We start from the raw sequence: 16,033 nt of genomic DNA, 5'->3' as shown, positions 1-16,033 counted from the left end.
AGATACTCCCTCTAACCACTATTTTCTTTATGCTAGAGGCATCTTTAGCCTGGCAAGGGGTCTTCCCATACGGTACCTTGATACACATACCTGTGTATGTGTGTGTGGAGAGAATATCCCTTTTTTTTTTATGCTCATATTCCATTATGAATGAAGAATCATCTTCATGTTCTGCAAGAATTCTGTATTCTTTACAGTTCTCAAGACTTTCAATATACATCTGCTTCCTTTTTTCCTTTTCAGAGTCAGCTCTTACAAAAGTCTTAGAAAAGGTGGAATAATTTTTAACCCTTAGATCCACCAGAAGTGTAATTTATCTAGAGATGAGATGAGGTTTTATTTTCCCTGCATTAGTTTTTAATTTGTGAGGCAAATAGAAGATAGCATCTATTTTCTATACTTTAATAATTTCAGTTTATTAATACGTGGATTTGAGTTGAGATGATGAACAAACCTCAATAATACCCTCAGGGCTGATTTATGGCTCATAGATTTCAGGATACATATTTCCATACTTCTCCTCTGCTCACGTAGCAGAGATTTCACAAACGGATGTTACAGTTTTTAGTGTTGTTTTAGGTGACCAGCAGTTTAGAATGCCAGAGTTGTCATAAAAAAATTATCATGATGGTACATTTAAGAAGCTAGGGTCTTTTTCTGAGTCCAGAAAATACATTGAAATCATCTTGTGCCAATATGCAGGAAGACTTAACAGTGGAGTTCCAGTTCTGGAGCTCTGGTCCTCTAAGAATATATGGCCAGCATTCAAGACCAGAATGTATTTCATGTGTGCGTATAAAAAGGAGCCAGAACTTGAGTCTTGTGAAGGCACATCCCTTGATTAGGCTTTGCTTGTGTGCCAGTCAGTCATGGTTTTCCAGTTTCTTGCAGGAAATGGGTTAAGCTGCTGCAAATACTACTTTCACAAGTAGAGCCTAGGATTGGTCTTGTCAATGAGTGGAAGTCTTGTAAACAGCACAGTTTAACACCAGGTTGAATTTGTGTGCTGCAGCTGTGTAATGTACTGTTTTTCTCTTATGGGATTGAAGTTTTAAAATCTTTATTTATGTTAATATGTTTAATTTTGTCTGGCTTCAAGACAGTGCCAAGAAGTCTTATCAGCAAAACAGTATGGAACAAAAATGGGAGGAGAGCTGAATTGTTATTGCAAATAATTTATCAAATAACAATTATGTTTATAAATCATATAATTTCTTTATTTTCTACATCCTAGGATACCAGATGGTCCCATTGATCAGGGACCAGCTGCAGGAAAGGTACATGCTTTAGAGGAGCAACTTTTAAAGGCCAAAGAACAGATAGAAAACTATAAGAAGCGGACAGGAGATGGTTGGTAGATAAGTTTTCTTTTAATTCTAAAACAAGTTTTGGTATTCAATATCACAAATGTATTACTTTCTTAACAAATAATTCAGCTACAAGTGCTGATACTTTTTTTTTTTTTTTTGTAATAATAGGAGGCCTTGGAAGAGACCATGAAATATTGAGGAGGAGGATTGAAAATGGGGCTAAGGAACTTTGGTTTTTTCTCCAGAGTGAATTGAAGAAGTTGAAAAATCTAGAAGGAAATGAACTGCAAGGACGCATTGATGAATTTCTGTCTGATTTGGGTCATCAGGAAAGGTACTTGTATTAGTTGATTCTGTATATATATTGTGAGGATTATGGGTTGAGTTAAGAAAACTACTGATATACTGCTTAAAAATCTCTGAGGATAAACTACTGGTGTGTGGGCTAAAATATCATGTCTGAAGTATGAACATAAAATTATTAGTAGTATTTCATGGAACATAAAGTATATATCCAGCTTATATCACTACAGCTTAGAATATGACCTTTTAACCTGACGTATTTTCGTTTTTTAATCAGAAGACCTGGGTCCTGGATGCCACTTGCTGCTTTTCAGTTGCACATATGTGCATACTTGTACATATAAAAAAAACATTAAAAAACCTTAAAAATATTTATTTTAGGTATCTGATTGTGCCTTTCATAAATACTAGAATATAAGATACATTGATCATTGGGATATTATATAATTGGAATTGCTTCAAAATTGGGTAATATCTTAATATCAGGACTAATTGTCATTCTGAAAAGTCACTTGTTTTTGTAACTAGAATTCAACAGAATATTTCAGATAGAAATGACCTTTAATTATACTGTCATTATTATGTTGTTCAAAGATGTGTTGGAATTATATTTTCAGTTGTTGTTGATCTTCTGGCCTCCCCATTGTTGAAGTACATTTTGTATTATACTAAAACATTCTGTATGAGTTTTGTTCATGCTGAACAAAATTAATCCAGGAAGTGTTAAAAATTCAGTAAAATCTGTCTGTAAGTCTATCATATTTATAACTCTGTTCCCAACAGGATTGCAGTGGCAATTTGTGTCTCAGTAGTAAACAATCACAAGAAAATAGTTGAATTAACTAAATATACCACCTTAAACAAGTAACTCTTTCCCTAAAAAGCTGAGATCTGCATGTGTGAACATCAGTAGTAAAGCATGCGCCTTCAAAAATAATACTGTAGTAAAAAGAAAAAACAGTAAAAATTTTCAATTCTTTGGAAATAATGTAAACATTATTTAAAACATAGTTTTAAAATAATATGAATTTGATTATTAATATGGGGAAATAATTTAGTTCATTAAATTTTGTGATTTAATCTTCCACAATTCCAAAACCCAGTTTGTCACAGATTGATGGAGTTTAAAGTGAGAAGGGACTATTCAATTATCGAGAATTATGATCTATATAAAACAGGCCATTACATTTCATCCAATTATTTCTCTGCTGAGTGCAATTATGTATGTTTGACTGAAATAAAAGTAGTGCTAGCTTGAAGCAGAATTTTCCAAAAGACTTGAGATCTTCAGTTTGACAGTCAACTGACAGAGAAGCTGCCATTTCCCTGGACAGTTTCTTTCAATAGTTACCTCCAGTCAGAAATATTCATTCTCCAGAGAAGTGATTTCCATTTGGGTTTCTTGGACTTTGGGTCATTGATTCTTGATGTACCTTTTAAACTGTCTGTGCCAAAACTGGAGCAAGTAGTCTAATCCCAGATTTAATGAAGTCCATCATGGGAACAAAATCACTTGTGTACACGTTACTCTCTGTTTATATAGCCAGCATCACATCAGGTAGTGGCCACAGTGGAACCTTGAATAATGTTGTGTGTTTGATGCCAGAAGGTTTTTATGTCCCTGTCTCCCAGGATGAATCATTTTCTTACTCCTTTCCTTCCTACACCAATGACTATTTATTCATTAAGCCCAACTTGCAAGTTTCTCTATTTCTCACAGCCTTGTCTTCACATCTCTCTGTACTTCAGGATGAGATTGAAACCCATACTAGAAATGCATACTCCTTTGCATTGAATAATAAAAGTCTGCATTGTAGACCTCTGGAAGTTATGAGATGAATCCCACTGTGGAAGTCTGAAACCACTGTGGTACTGGAAGAAGTATGTATATGATGCAAGCAATCACAGCCTCTCTTTTTTTTTTTTTCCTTTATTTGAGAATTTTCTTGTTGAATAAAAGTATTCTTTAGACTGACACAGTGGTTATCAGAAGCAGAATGTCCTGGAGTCTGTTGAGTCTTAGTAATAGATCTGTGTAGACCTTCCTGTGTGGTGAGGTCCCCAAAGAGGACTAAATAATTTAAGCAAAAACCAAACAGCCAGAAACTAGGTTTTATTAAAATAAAATGCAGACAATTTTTTTACAATATGGAAATTCAAAGTAATTGCATAAGAGAAAACAAATACAAAAATGTTTCTACAATATTCAGCCTGTGTTCTTGGTGTATTTACAACATTGGCTTTGGGCAATAAAATTATCTTGTGTTGCAGAATGCTCCTCTTGTTGCCTCTAGTTCCGAGGATGTTCATTCCTTCACCTTTGAGGTCAGGCTTTCCCTTTAATCTTTCAGTCTTGCTGCGTGAGTTGCAGGAGAGCTCCCAACTCCTTGTGTGCACGTCCTTTGGCCGGTGATGCACTGCTGTCTCTGGGTTGTTCTTTTCCCTTAGAATGCACAGTAGCTCACAAGGGAAGGAGTGGTCTCTTTTTCCCTCCACACAGTCCATCGGGTCTCTTCTCCTGGAAGGAACATAACATAAGTTTAGAATGAGCAAATCAGATGCTCTCATTCACTCTGAGAATCACAGCTTTTTGGTGGGGTTTTTTGTCATTGCTGGGGGTTCTTTTTTGAAGTACATGTGGACTTGTTGATTTTTTTAAGCGATTTAACAAGTTGCTGAATACCCGTTTGTTGACGGTTATGTCTTAAAAAATTGTTACCTATGTATCTTAGATAAATGGAACATTGCATGTGAAGCTGGTATTACTTATTTTTATATATATATATATTACATAAACGTACATCTTAGATATTGTAATACTAATATTTGGATTAGAAAAAATAGTGCTAATTATAAGTACTTAAGGCAGTTTGTAATGCCCTCCTTATGTGGGAAAGCAGATAAAGGGGTGGGTAGTGATCAAATGATGAGATAGCTATGTAAGGAAAGTGGCTAATATTTATTTTTTTTGTTTGTGAGGAAAGTCTGTTGTGTCATAGAGACAACTTGCTTTTTAAGAGATGATAGACTTAAAGACAGTTTCTGTGACTCTGGATAAGTAGTATTGGAGTTCTTTGTTAATCTTGGTGCTGTTATGGTCTACTACTAATATGATGGCACTTCTCTTGTTGGACGCCTTAATCACCATTTCTTGGCTGTGTCCTAGGGGTTGCGTAGATTTTCTCCTGGAGAATGCTGGTCTTGGCAGATGTTTTTGTCCAATATTTCACGACTGATTCTGGTTAAGAAACAATGTTGCCCAAAGCAGAGTTTCCTGCATTATGGAATGTGTAATTGTATTCTTGTAGCTGCCATAGGGAAGAGAGTTGTTGAAAGTAACTTCATCTTAACAGTGGAAAGACTATTTGATATAGAGTTAACAAAAAAGAACACGTTAATCCTCTAGTTGTCATGGTTGTTTCCTATGTTGGCATTATGTTGTTTGCAAAGTGGCTGTTACTGAATTAGTTTTGTTCCTTCTCCTCCTGGGGATCAGCTGTCATCAGGGCTTTTACGGTAGCTGGCCAAGGTTTAATGCGTAGTGCTTGGACACATTTTCACATTATTTCCTTTGACTTCGGTGGAACATATAACTATTTTTTATTTTGAGTTCCTTTTTGTTGACATAAAGTTTCTATGAGGTTTAAATGTAATTTTGTCATATGGCTGGCATAAATGTCTACACTGATCTTTAAAAATGTGTTAAAAATGTCTGCCCTCCCCCTTTATTTGTGACAATCAAATGCAGATGAAATACATAGCCAGATTCTTTACTCCATTCTGTTTTCCAGGAGCAAAATGCTTTTAAGAGCAGCTCCAAGATTTCATTTATGGTATGAAACAAAAATAACAACAACAAATTGATATTGTTGGTTAGTAACACAATGAAAGACCAAGTTTGACTTACTAGATATCTGCAACACCACTGTCTGAAATTGTCTTTCTGCCATTTCACCATCCACAATAGCCACTAATAATCCTGTGCAGGCTCATCTTTTGTTTGCGCTTAGCTATCTTGGGCTCATGGATTACTGGTCCATCTACTTTTTAGCTCTCCACATGGCACCTGACTCTGGTCTTTGGTATTAGCGTGTGTCTCTTCTAAATCTGTATTAATAAGCCATGATGATGGTCTGCCACACTCAAAAGAACCTAGCAGATGTAAACCTAAAAAACTGCATATTTCACAGCAGGAGCAATCAAAGAAAGAAGGTCTTTGTGACTGAAAGTGTGTTAAAATTGCACTACCCTATAATAATTTCTGTGTGATATCACCTGTGAATTTTTCAGTTCCTGGTTTACTTCAGAGTTTTATAAGAGTAAATTTTTTTTTAAAAAAGATTGTGGGTACTATCTGAAAACTCTTGCATGTATTCATAAAATTTCTCACAAATTATCTGATATTTTTTATGGTTTCTATTGAGCAAAGCTGCCTTTCCCTAAAGTGTTGAGTCACTGCGGCTGTGTAAGGACTCTCTCATCATTCCTCTTACCTCAAACATGATGTAAAATAATTATATTTCATCTGTAAAGCTGATTATTTAAAGTTACCTACTGCCTTTGCTTTGCCATGGTCACCAAGGCCAACAATATAAAAAGTGAAATTTGGACAACACTTCTTTTCCTTAGAAATAGGAAAAATTACTGAACTGCTGAGAGGGAAAACTTTTTTTTTTTTTTATTGTAGGCTTTGTATTTTCAGTCATTTTATGCCAAAATTTAATAGAAATATATTTCTGTAAAGTAAAAGGAGAGTATGCTGATTATTTATGTCACAAGTACAGAAAAGACTTTTTTAAGGCCAATGAAAGAGAGCATTTGAAAATTGTTTTAAATGTGGCTGTGGTTGCGTAGCTGCTTTTAATGATTGCACAGGATTTTTTTTTTTTTAATGTTTAAACCTCAAATTTATAGTTTTTCTTTAAACATCCAGCATGGTTGCATCCTGATTGGGAAGAAAAATATATTTAAACTCCCAAGAAAATGCATGGGTTTCCTTTTTTTAATTTGCCTACTAGCCTGTAATGCTTTCTATAAATTGGAAAACACTGCTTTAAGAGAAGCAGACTCTGTCTGTTCAGTTATTTGTGTATAATCCATTGTATTAGATCTACTGCAACATTAATTCTGTTCTAATTGTGTCCCTAAACTGTGCTTTCATGTTATTTTGAGTATTATGCATCTTTAAAAGTTACTGATTCGAAACTAGTTACCTGATAATACTTTAAATTGTTTATTTTTCATACAAAGCTAGAGGAGAATGTTTCAAGCTCAGTTACCTTGTAAAAGAAAATCCAGCTTATATAGTTTGAGATTAGAATGTAGATATGGTACTTCCAATTGATTGACAGAAGGTGAACATTACTGCTGCTGAACAATTTGGGTATAATGTTTAATACAGCAACAGTAGATGATATAGTAAGTCAGTGTCACTGTTATCCTGTGTATAAGTATGGGTATGAAAAACAGAATAAGTGTATGAGAATGGAAAGATATGGATCCATAAATCCAGTTATTAGCGAGAGAAGGTTGTCTGCTAACTGCTGATAAAGATAGCTCTGTCCCAATTTGATTTATCTCAATATTTACGGCTTAAATATTGTGTCATTGGAAATAATTACCTAACAGAGAGATGTTGTCTGATCCTCCCTCACTTGCTAAGCTTATTTATAAGGGATAGCCTTAGCTAACTAGGTTTGTGGTTCCAGTACTAACAAGTGCTGCCAAAAACGGTGTCCTGTATTACGTCACTGACAAGACCACTTCAAAGGTTGTTAGGAAATATGGTTGTCTTCTTGTCATGGATGACACACCTCACCTTACACTCTTTTTTTTTGTCACCTCCTAAATTTCTCTGCCTTTGTTCTGTTGCAGCTCTTCCTAGTGATCAAAATTGTGGCTTATCATTAATTTCAGGCAATAAATTGCAATATCTAAAGTTCAGATGAAAAAATTAAGAAAAGTGGTTCAAAATTAAAACTTTAGTATTCTTATGGAGAAATCTTTAGCAACTTTAGATATTCTCAGTCTGTAAAGCCAACTCTGAAACTATTGGTTCTGAATTGTGCCACCTGTTACTTGTAGAATAGCCATTAATGTTTTTGCAAATATTTTGAATAGTTTGCCTCTAGTTTTGTATTTGCTCCCAAAAGCCACAGATATAAAAAAAATCTTTTCCTGGGTGTTACTGTTTGGGCTGTTTTTCACAAAATTCCTGGCTAATGTCAGAAAATAAAAGTTTTATACCATTTTTCTTCTCATGATATGGAGTTCATCATCCTCTTATTTGGCCACCAAAATGTGATAACCCTACGAAGAGGACCTCTAGTGTATTAGATAACCTCAATTTAATATTTGATAGTGACTCAAAATTAATGTTTTGTAGTGTAGACTTGTAATATGACCATGAGTCTGTTTTGAATTTCTTATTTTTTAATTTTTTTTCCATTTGACTATTAGTAACATGCAGTCATTCTAAGCAGGCAAAACTCTTCCTTCTTCCAGAGTCAGAAGGAGCTACATGCCATAGAAAATACTCTTGACTAAACCTTGTAATAATATTCTGTAGTTAGTTTTCACTAAAAAAAATAGAAGGATTACTGTTGTACCTGTGCTAAAGACATTTGTAATATTATATTCTATACAAGCATAGTGAGATGATTGTGGGAGGCAAAGTAACAATGCATTATAATAGAAGCTACTGTAGGAATCAGTATTGCACTTTCATCTGGGGCCACTGGATAATGTATCTAGCATGGAACTATTCTTTTTTAGTTTCCTTTCGCACATACCAGAAACAAATGCTTTAGAGCAATTTTTCTAAGCCATCTCCTGTTTAATACTATAATTACTCATGGGTATGGAACATATGTTATCTGGAGGACAGTCAGTCTTTCTTGGCTACTGTTTGGATTGTGGGGTAGGAGGTGGCATGAAGAAACTGTTTTTGAGGCTATAATTGAAATATCTGTTTAATTTGTCTTTAATTTCATCTAATCCTCTAATCTAGTAATGTTAAGATTGTTTCCCATTTTTTAAGATTGTTTTCCATTGTTGTTTACAGGTCAATAATGACCGACTTGTACTACCTCAGTCAAACAGATGGAGCAGGAGACTGGCGAGAAAAAGAGGCCAAAGATCTAACAGACTTGGTACAGAGGAGAATAACTTATCTACAGGTAAGAGGGTAGAGCTTTTAAATCAAGTTAAACGTTTTTTTTTTTTTTTTTTTAATATATATAGCACTTAGCTATAGCCTTGTAATAGAGTAATTACATGACAGTTTTAAGCAAATGTTTGTATATGAATGAATTATATACAAAAGAAATTAGAACGTTTGTTTCAAACATTATTTTATATATATACGGAATGATAATATTTCAAGCAAATCTTTGGGTTTTGGGTTTTGTTGGTTTTTTTTTTTTTTTGTTGGTTGTTTGTTTTCTGGACCTGTGGTTTTCAACTCCTTGAGAACGGTTCCTTATTCTTTCATTTTTGATGTCACTGTTTGACAATGGTGTACTTTAACTACTTTTCATGCTGATAAATATGGCCTTTCTCTACCTTCTTCTCTTCTTTCACTGTATCCATTTGTTGTCTTATCTAAGCATGTATGTATTTCTGGAGAGTGATTGTCTTCCTATTGTATGTTCTACAGTGTTCAGGGCCTTAGTTCAAGACTAGGACCTCCAAGTACATACAATGAATAACAAAAGTAAAAGGAGAACAGCAGCTCAAAATTGAAGCATGAAATAAATGCTTGCATTGGTTTCAAGTGAATTTGAAATAAATTTACTTACTGAGCAAAGAGCTGGGAGCCCAATTAGCTCCTTCTAAAATTTATTTAGATGCGTATAGTCTATGATAAAGGGCTTTCTCTCTATAGAGGTAACTTATTCTCATTTAAAAAAATGTAGAAAAAATATTAAGAATGAAACCAGTACCAAGTCACAAAACATATAGAATCCTAATATTTCATATTTGTAGCACAACTGGTTAAAGCCTTTCAGAAAGTGTATTGTATCCTAAGGCACTTCCAAGAAAGGTAACCACCCTCATTATCCTGAGAAGGAAACCTGATGATGAGCACGAGCAGGTGACTTACAGAAAGTTGTGGCATTAGGTTCAGAATTAGAATTAGATCTAACATACTTGACTCGGTTTCCATCATACAGGCCATTTTTGTTTCTGTTTTATGTATGATTTTTTTAAAAAGGAATCAATAATAAAGTTTCTGTCATAGGAAGAATGGAGTGGTTTTTTTCTATTTATGCATTTAAAATATAAAATTAATCATTATGGATTCATCCCATAACACTGAGAAACACATAAGAAAATGAGTATTTCCCTTCTTTTTTTAAGTTCTAGTACTTTCTATATTACAGAGGAAATTACATTGTTTTTTGTTTTTAGTAAGTTATCACTGGTAGATTATAGAAATTAGAAACATATAAATGTATTACTGCAGCGCATCAAGTTCCGTATGATTGTTTCGCATGGAAGGATCTAGAAACTATACAGAAGGGACATGTGTTTCCTTAGTAATTGTCTTTGAGGTTTATTTAAGTTGAAGAATGGCGATACGTATTTTCCAAAAAATGTAATTCTAGCTATGATAAATGTTGATATTTTTAGCATTATAACTGTGCAGGTCATCAAAAATAGCACTAAATTCTTGGGTTTAGCAAATATGCGGCAACACATTAAAAATTATTTGGGTATTTTATGAACAAATAATATTACCCTGTTTATTCTATGTGTCTTTTAGGTTAGTTGGAACATTTTAGCTGTATTGGATGCTCAGTTTTTGTTGTACTAAAATGTGAAATAGAAATATATGTTGAGCTTTTTCTCACTAAACTATTCTTTCATATGCTTACTGTGTTTCTTTTTATTAATCTCTTTTCAGGCTAAACGTAACTAAAATTTACAATAATTCGTCATGTGTGAGAATTTATAATACCTTTAATTTTTTCTTCCTGATGTATTTCCTTAACGCTAATTCTTCACCAGGCTATTAGAATTGAGCATCCACTAGTTGACAAATGACGATAGACAATATATTCTATAAATCTATTGATTTATAGAATAGCACCAACATGTTTTTTTCTTATATTGTTTTTTATGCAGTCTAAGGTATTACTTAGCTAATAATAGCTCTCCTTTGAGTTCATGTCACTGTGGAGCTATTGAAAATGATGCCCAAGATTTTTTAATTCAACTGAATTTTGAAACTTGAATACTTTTTCTTCCACTATGCTTACTTTAAATTTAGTTATCAATACAAAATTTCACTTGTCATGAGTCATGTTTGCTTTGGTTAGTTTCTTCTGGAATTCATGACAATCTTCTCTAGACTTGACTTAATTTAAAATTTTTCAGATGTTTGATTTAATGGCTTTGCCTTTTACCAGTTCTTCCATGTTTCATGCATGAAAGTACTAGTCCTGCTAAGATAACTAGAGGCCATTTCTCTGTGTGTTTGCCATTTCTCGCTCCTTTTTATAATCTGGTTTTGATCTTTGATCACACTTTGTCCATTACTCCACGACTACTTTTGTTTCTTTGAAGGTTGTTTGCTAAAAGACCAAAAAAAGAAAAAAAATCAGAAAAATTACACTGTAGGAAGAAACTGTGGATAGGATGGTTTGGTGCCTACATATGTTTATGGATGATCATTTACCTCCAGGCATATACTATTACCATCATTCACATAAAAGATTCAAACCCCGAGGCATGGTAATTCTCAATGTGCCCAAAGTTGGGGTGGAAACCTAGCCAACTCTTCAAAGATAGAAAATATTCTTTTTCATGAGTAGTTACAGTCTTTGAGACGGGTCATTCACATATACAATTACTACCCTGTCTTTTCCTTTTTATTCTCATTCTTCTGTCTGAAAAAAAACGAGGATGAATCTCTTGCCTACATGCCTGTAAGCCAGACATAAGCTTTTGGAGTCCTTCTAAAGATTAAAATATCTCCTGTCTTGAATGATTGTTGCAAGTAATGATCCAAACATGAAATATGTCTGTGACTACACATTTGGAAGTCAAGTTGACTTATTTTGTAGTGTGTTTCAAGATTTTGAAGAGTACAGGGCTGACTGTGAGTATGCAATGTAAAGCAGTCCATGGACTGAAATGACACATATAAAAATAAAATAAAATAAAATAAAAAATTCAACAACCCTTGTCCCCCAGCTCCCTGCCAAAAAGACCTATCTGGAACATATTTGTAAATTTTTTTCTTTTTTTTTTTTTTTTTTTGTGAAGAATGAAAGTACTGTATCGTTTTGTTTCTGGTACATGTTGAACAGCGACAGCTGCATTATTTTGGGACATCTCCCTGGGAAATCATTTAGCTGAATGATTGTGAATTGTGATGACTGCTACTTCATTTGGATGGCATTACCATAAATTTGATTTAATGAGGCTACATTTAGCTAGTTCCCTGTAGTTAGAGCAACACTTAAAAAGCTAGAAGGTTACATTTAAGCAAAAGACCTTATTTTCAGAAACGTTCATTATCAAACGATTGAAGAGAATGTGCAGGAGAAGTCAGACAAGGGCTCCTGTAGTACTGTGTATTCTGCAAGTGGTGGAATGAGTAAATGATTATGAAGGCAGCAGTTTGTTTTCTTCCCCTTTCCTTTTGTGCTTATTTTTGTTCTATTTATTTTAGGAAGTTTGTGATCCAGCACGCAGTCTCCCAATAGCAGAATATTTTTGCCTCCTATTTTTTAAAAAATCAAAACATTTTGTTCAAGTTTGGAGGTTAAAAATATAAGCAGGTGAGAAAGGTTACTAAGTACTCAATAGCATCATCAATTATAATTGTCATAATTTGCCATATTCATACTATTTAGTTGGGGTTGTGTATGCATGCAAAGAAAAGGAAGTTGCTTACAAGACTTTATTCTGAGGTTTCTGGATTTCCCAGTATTTTTGGTGATTGAATGTGTCACTTAAATTTTTCTGTCTTAAAGTGTATTAAATCCTCTCTCTTTCCCTCCCATTAAAATTAATGGCATATATCTTTAATAAAAGTACTCATGCTAAAATGACAACAACAACAAAAAAGGCTCTGAACACTCTGCATGTGTGCAAGGGTATGTACCCTTCACAACTGTAAGTCTTGAAAACTTGAAATTTGTATCCTTCGATAAATCAAATCTAATGTATTGTATCTTTTCCCAGTTATTCCACCTCACTCATGAGAAATGAATTGTAGTGTGTTGTGGCAATTGAGGTGTGTTGTTGGTGTTGATAAATTCAAACTAATTTGAAACAAAGGCAAAAGTAAATTCCATATTGGAAAAAGTCTCATAGAAAATTCCCCATCAGCATTTACTTTTTTTATGGGGAAGGAGAACACTAGCTGAAGTACTTCAGTTATGTGTCTGTATGGGCACTGTTCTGGGAGAAGAGATGATTTCTTTAATGGGCAGACCTTGTAGCACTTTGGTTTTCCTGTGGTAGACTCAGCATCCTTAGGTTTATTTGAAAGCTTTCTGGCATTTACTCCAAATACATAGAATCCTGATAATTCAGTTACTCAAGGAGAAAAATTTCATGAATGCTGGTTCTAGTTTCTGAATAGATTTAAGAAGTAGACCTAGGAATAGCACACTTTAATAGTCTCATCTTGAAATGATAAAGGCAAGATTAGATACTGGCAAGGCAAACAGTTGAAAAAGGCCATATCCTTAAGCTTAACTGAGATGTGTTCCTGTCCGTAAGTGCTACTTGCTTACTTAGGGAATACAGGTCCAGTCAAGATTTATGGTTATGAATTCATAATACTGACACACTTTGGCTATGTCTTCTAGTTGTCTTAAACTTAACTATGTCTATTATTAATTTGGATAAACTTCAATCATTTGACTTACATACACTCACTCATTTAATTATAAATTAATCAGTGCCACTAGTGGTCAACAGAATTGAAAGGAGGTAATGACTGTCATGTGGTTGTCTATATCTAAGGCGAAGTAATTGAACAGAACAATTAATAGATTCTGTCTGAGAGGTTTACTCACAGACTAGTAAGGCCTAAAAATGTAGCATCTAGCAGATGGTTATTGTTACCTTGTTACATTCTTTGCTACAGCATCATCATTCTCTTAATTTTCTTAATGAAGATTTTTCTGTGGAAATAAGTGGGGAAGGTAGAGGCAAGAAACTCTTAGTGCATCGACTGGACAAGGCTGAAGTTTGCACTTACCCTTCTTTAGGCACCAAAGAATCCACATGGGAAGGATCCATTAGTTAAAAATGCATGGGAAACTTGTTTAATTAGTTTTGGTACTTCCAGAATTACTTGAATTGTCTTGGGAAATTATGTCATTTAAATAGTTAATAAAAAGTCAAACTGTCTTTGAAACACATTTTGTCAAGTCAGGTTTCTATAACTGGTGTACTTCAGGTTTGTAAGTGTGACTTGAACTGAACATTTATTATAAAGCCCCAGGAGCTCTCTTCACTAGTTGGAGGGTTATGCCCAATCCTTCACCCTCCCATTCAACCCAAAACCCTGCTCGTTGAGAGATTTAGTTATACTTTTGATGGATTCTTAGAAATGTTTGTAATTTAATATGCATTTCTTTATTTTTCTTTCTATTTTACTACTATATATTTTACTACTATATATTTTAATACATCTGAATTACCTACTGAAAATCTTTGGTGGTTTGAAATTTAAATGTGATTATATTTGTAATCTGACATTTTGATTTTTTTTTTTTGTTTGTAGTTGCACATCTCTGGCTCGTATTCATGTTTTTTTTGTGAAGATTCTTTCATTGTGTATTGAACCATCACATTGTAAGCTCATCTGTATTTTGCAGTTCTTTTCCCATTTTTTCCAGGTTGCTGAATTAATTGCACAGCACTGGAAGAGTGATTTGATTCCTTCCCTGTAACACTAGAAAAGAAAACTTAGGCATATGAATGAATTTAAGCATTTAAAAAGTTAATCTTTTGGGCAAAATAGATTTAAAAGTGAAACAAAAGAATTAAAGAAAAAATACCAGACAGCAAGCCAATTTTTCTGACTTTTTGAGAAAGTTTAGAAAGGGACTGAATAGTTCCTGTAACATATGAAAATGTAAAAATGATTTGACTTTTCAGTATGTCTTAAGACATGTCTTGGGTCATCTTCATTAAGTTACTTAGTAAATTCAGTACCTGAAAGTATGGTATTAGGATAATAACCACTTAATAAAGTGTGGTCACTGCTGATATGTATATGAGGTTTTCTCTAGAATGTCTGTATAGTGGATTGAGGAGCACAGTGTGGTTAGTCCATCTACATGCTTGGGATGTTTTATTCAAGCTGAAGCTTGTCTGTTGTAGGAGGGTAGGTGCAAGCTAGAGGAATTAACATTAGAGGCAGATAAGGCTCCTTGTCTCTCACATCAAATATGTAATATTTTTGACTAGGGGAAGAAGAAAATTTTCTTCCAGCAGCTGGAAGAAACTTCTGGGTCTTTTTTATTTTCTCATCCCCCAGGTATTGAGGGGAGCTGGTATGAAAAGGAACCATTACAAGTGGCATCACAAAGAAAGGGGAATAGAAGATGGTGTGAATTACTTTTGCGGTAACTAGGATGAGAAATACCTTTCCTTGGCATTATTCTCTCAAAAAATGGGATTTTCCACAGAGTCTGGGTGGGACTGTCTTCTCCAGCAGACTGTGTAGCATTAAGGAATAAAATATTTATTGAAAATATAAAAAAGAACGCCTTTGTTAATGAGCATCACACTGAGTTTATGAGGTTACTTTGTAATTTGCAACAGACTGCTTGCCTGCTCTACTCTAATCTGTCTTGATTCATTGGATGAGAGTACATTTCTCTAAACTTTTCAATTTACAAAAACCACAGTCATTTCTCTTACAGTAAAATGTATGTTAAGCAGCAGAGTTTACTTTTGCCAGTTTGTCATGTGTTTTGATGGCTAACTGCACGCTTGAAAACAGTGGAAGGTGGTGAGGCATTGAAGCAGCACTTCCGACATCTTTCCCATCTGATCCTATTGACTTTGTGAATAGGAGTCCTGGAGAAGTTTCTTTGAGCACCGAAAGAAGTGTAAGATGGGGACCTGGAAATATTCCTAAAACTATTTTTACTCTAGCCAAACAATGGCAGAGAATGTTCCTAGACACTGGAACATAATATTCTATACTGTTAAATTGTTAGAATGGTTCCTGGCATGTTTTTGACTTGCATCAAGTAGTTTTCTCCCAAATAATTCTTCAGCTGTGTTTGAGACTTAGCACAAGCCACTTTTCATAAATCTGCTGTGGCTACCCTGTTTTAAGAGGTTTAGAAAGTTTAATAGCATGGATGCAGTCTTTTCTGTGTCAGCTAGAATAAGTCCCAGGCACATTTACTACTATAGATTTTGCCTGTGTTTAATAT

General features: G+C 34.2%; 1 protein-coding gene across 4 annotated transcripts in view; it reads left to right on the top strand.

Moving 5' to 3' along the window:
• Nucleotides 1-16,033, top strand: part of FUT8 (fucosyltransferase 8) — a 151,808-nt gene that overhangs the window by 71,507 nt on the left and 64,268 nt on the right. For all 4 annotated transcript variants that reach the window (XR_015701903.1, XR_015701904.1, XR_015701905.1 and 1 more), the window contains 3 exons: nt 1,235-1,350; nt 1,479-1,644; nt 8,677-8,791. Coding sequence is in view for 1 of the 4 variants with exons in the window: in XM_087746041.1 (XP_087602167.1) it covers nt 1,235-1,350; nt 1,479-1,644; nt 8,677-8,791 (397 nt within the window). In the remaining 3 variants the exon portion in view is untranslated. The remainder of the gene's footprint in view (nt 1-1,234; nt 1,351-1,478; nt 1,645-8,676; nt 8,792-16,033) is intronic.

The sequence above is a fragment of the Nipponia nippon genome, unplaced genomic scaffold, assembly GCF_047370975.1.
Source record: "Nipponia nippon isolate SJK-2023a ecotype South Korea unplaced genomic scaffold, ASM4737097v1 scaffold_10, whole genome shotgun sequence".
Lineage (NCBI taxonomy): Eukaryota > Metazoa > Chordata > Aves > Pelecaniformes > Threskiornithidae > Nipponia > Nipponia nippon.
This window is presented reverse-complemented; position numbering and strand designations above follow the sequence as displayed.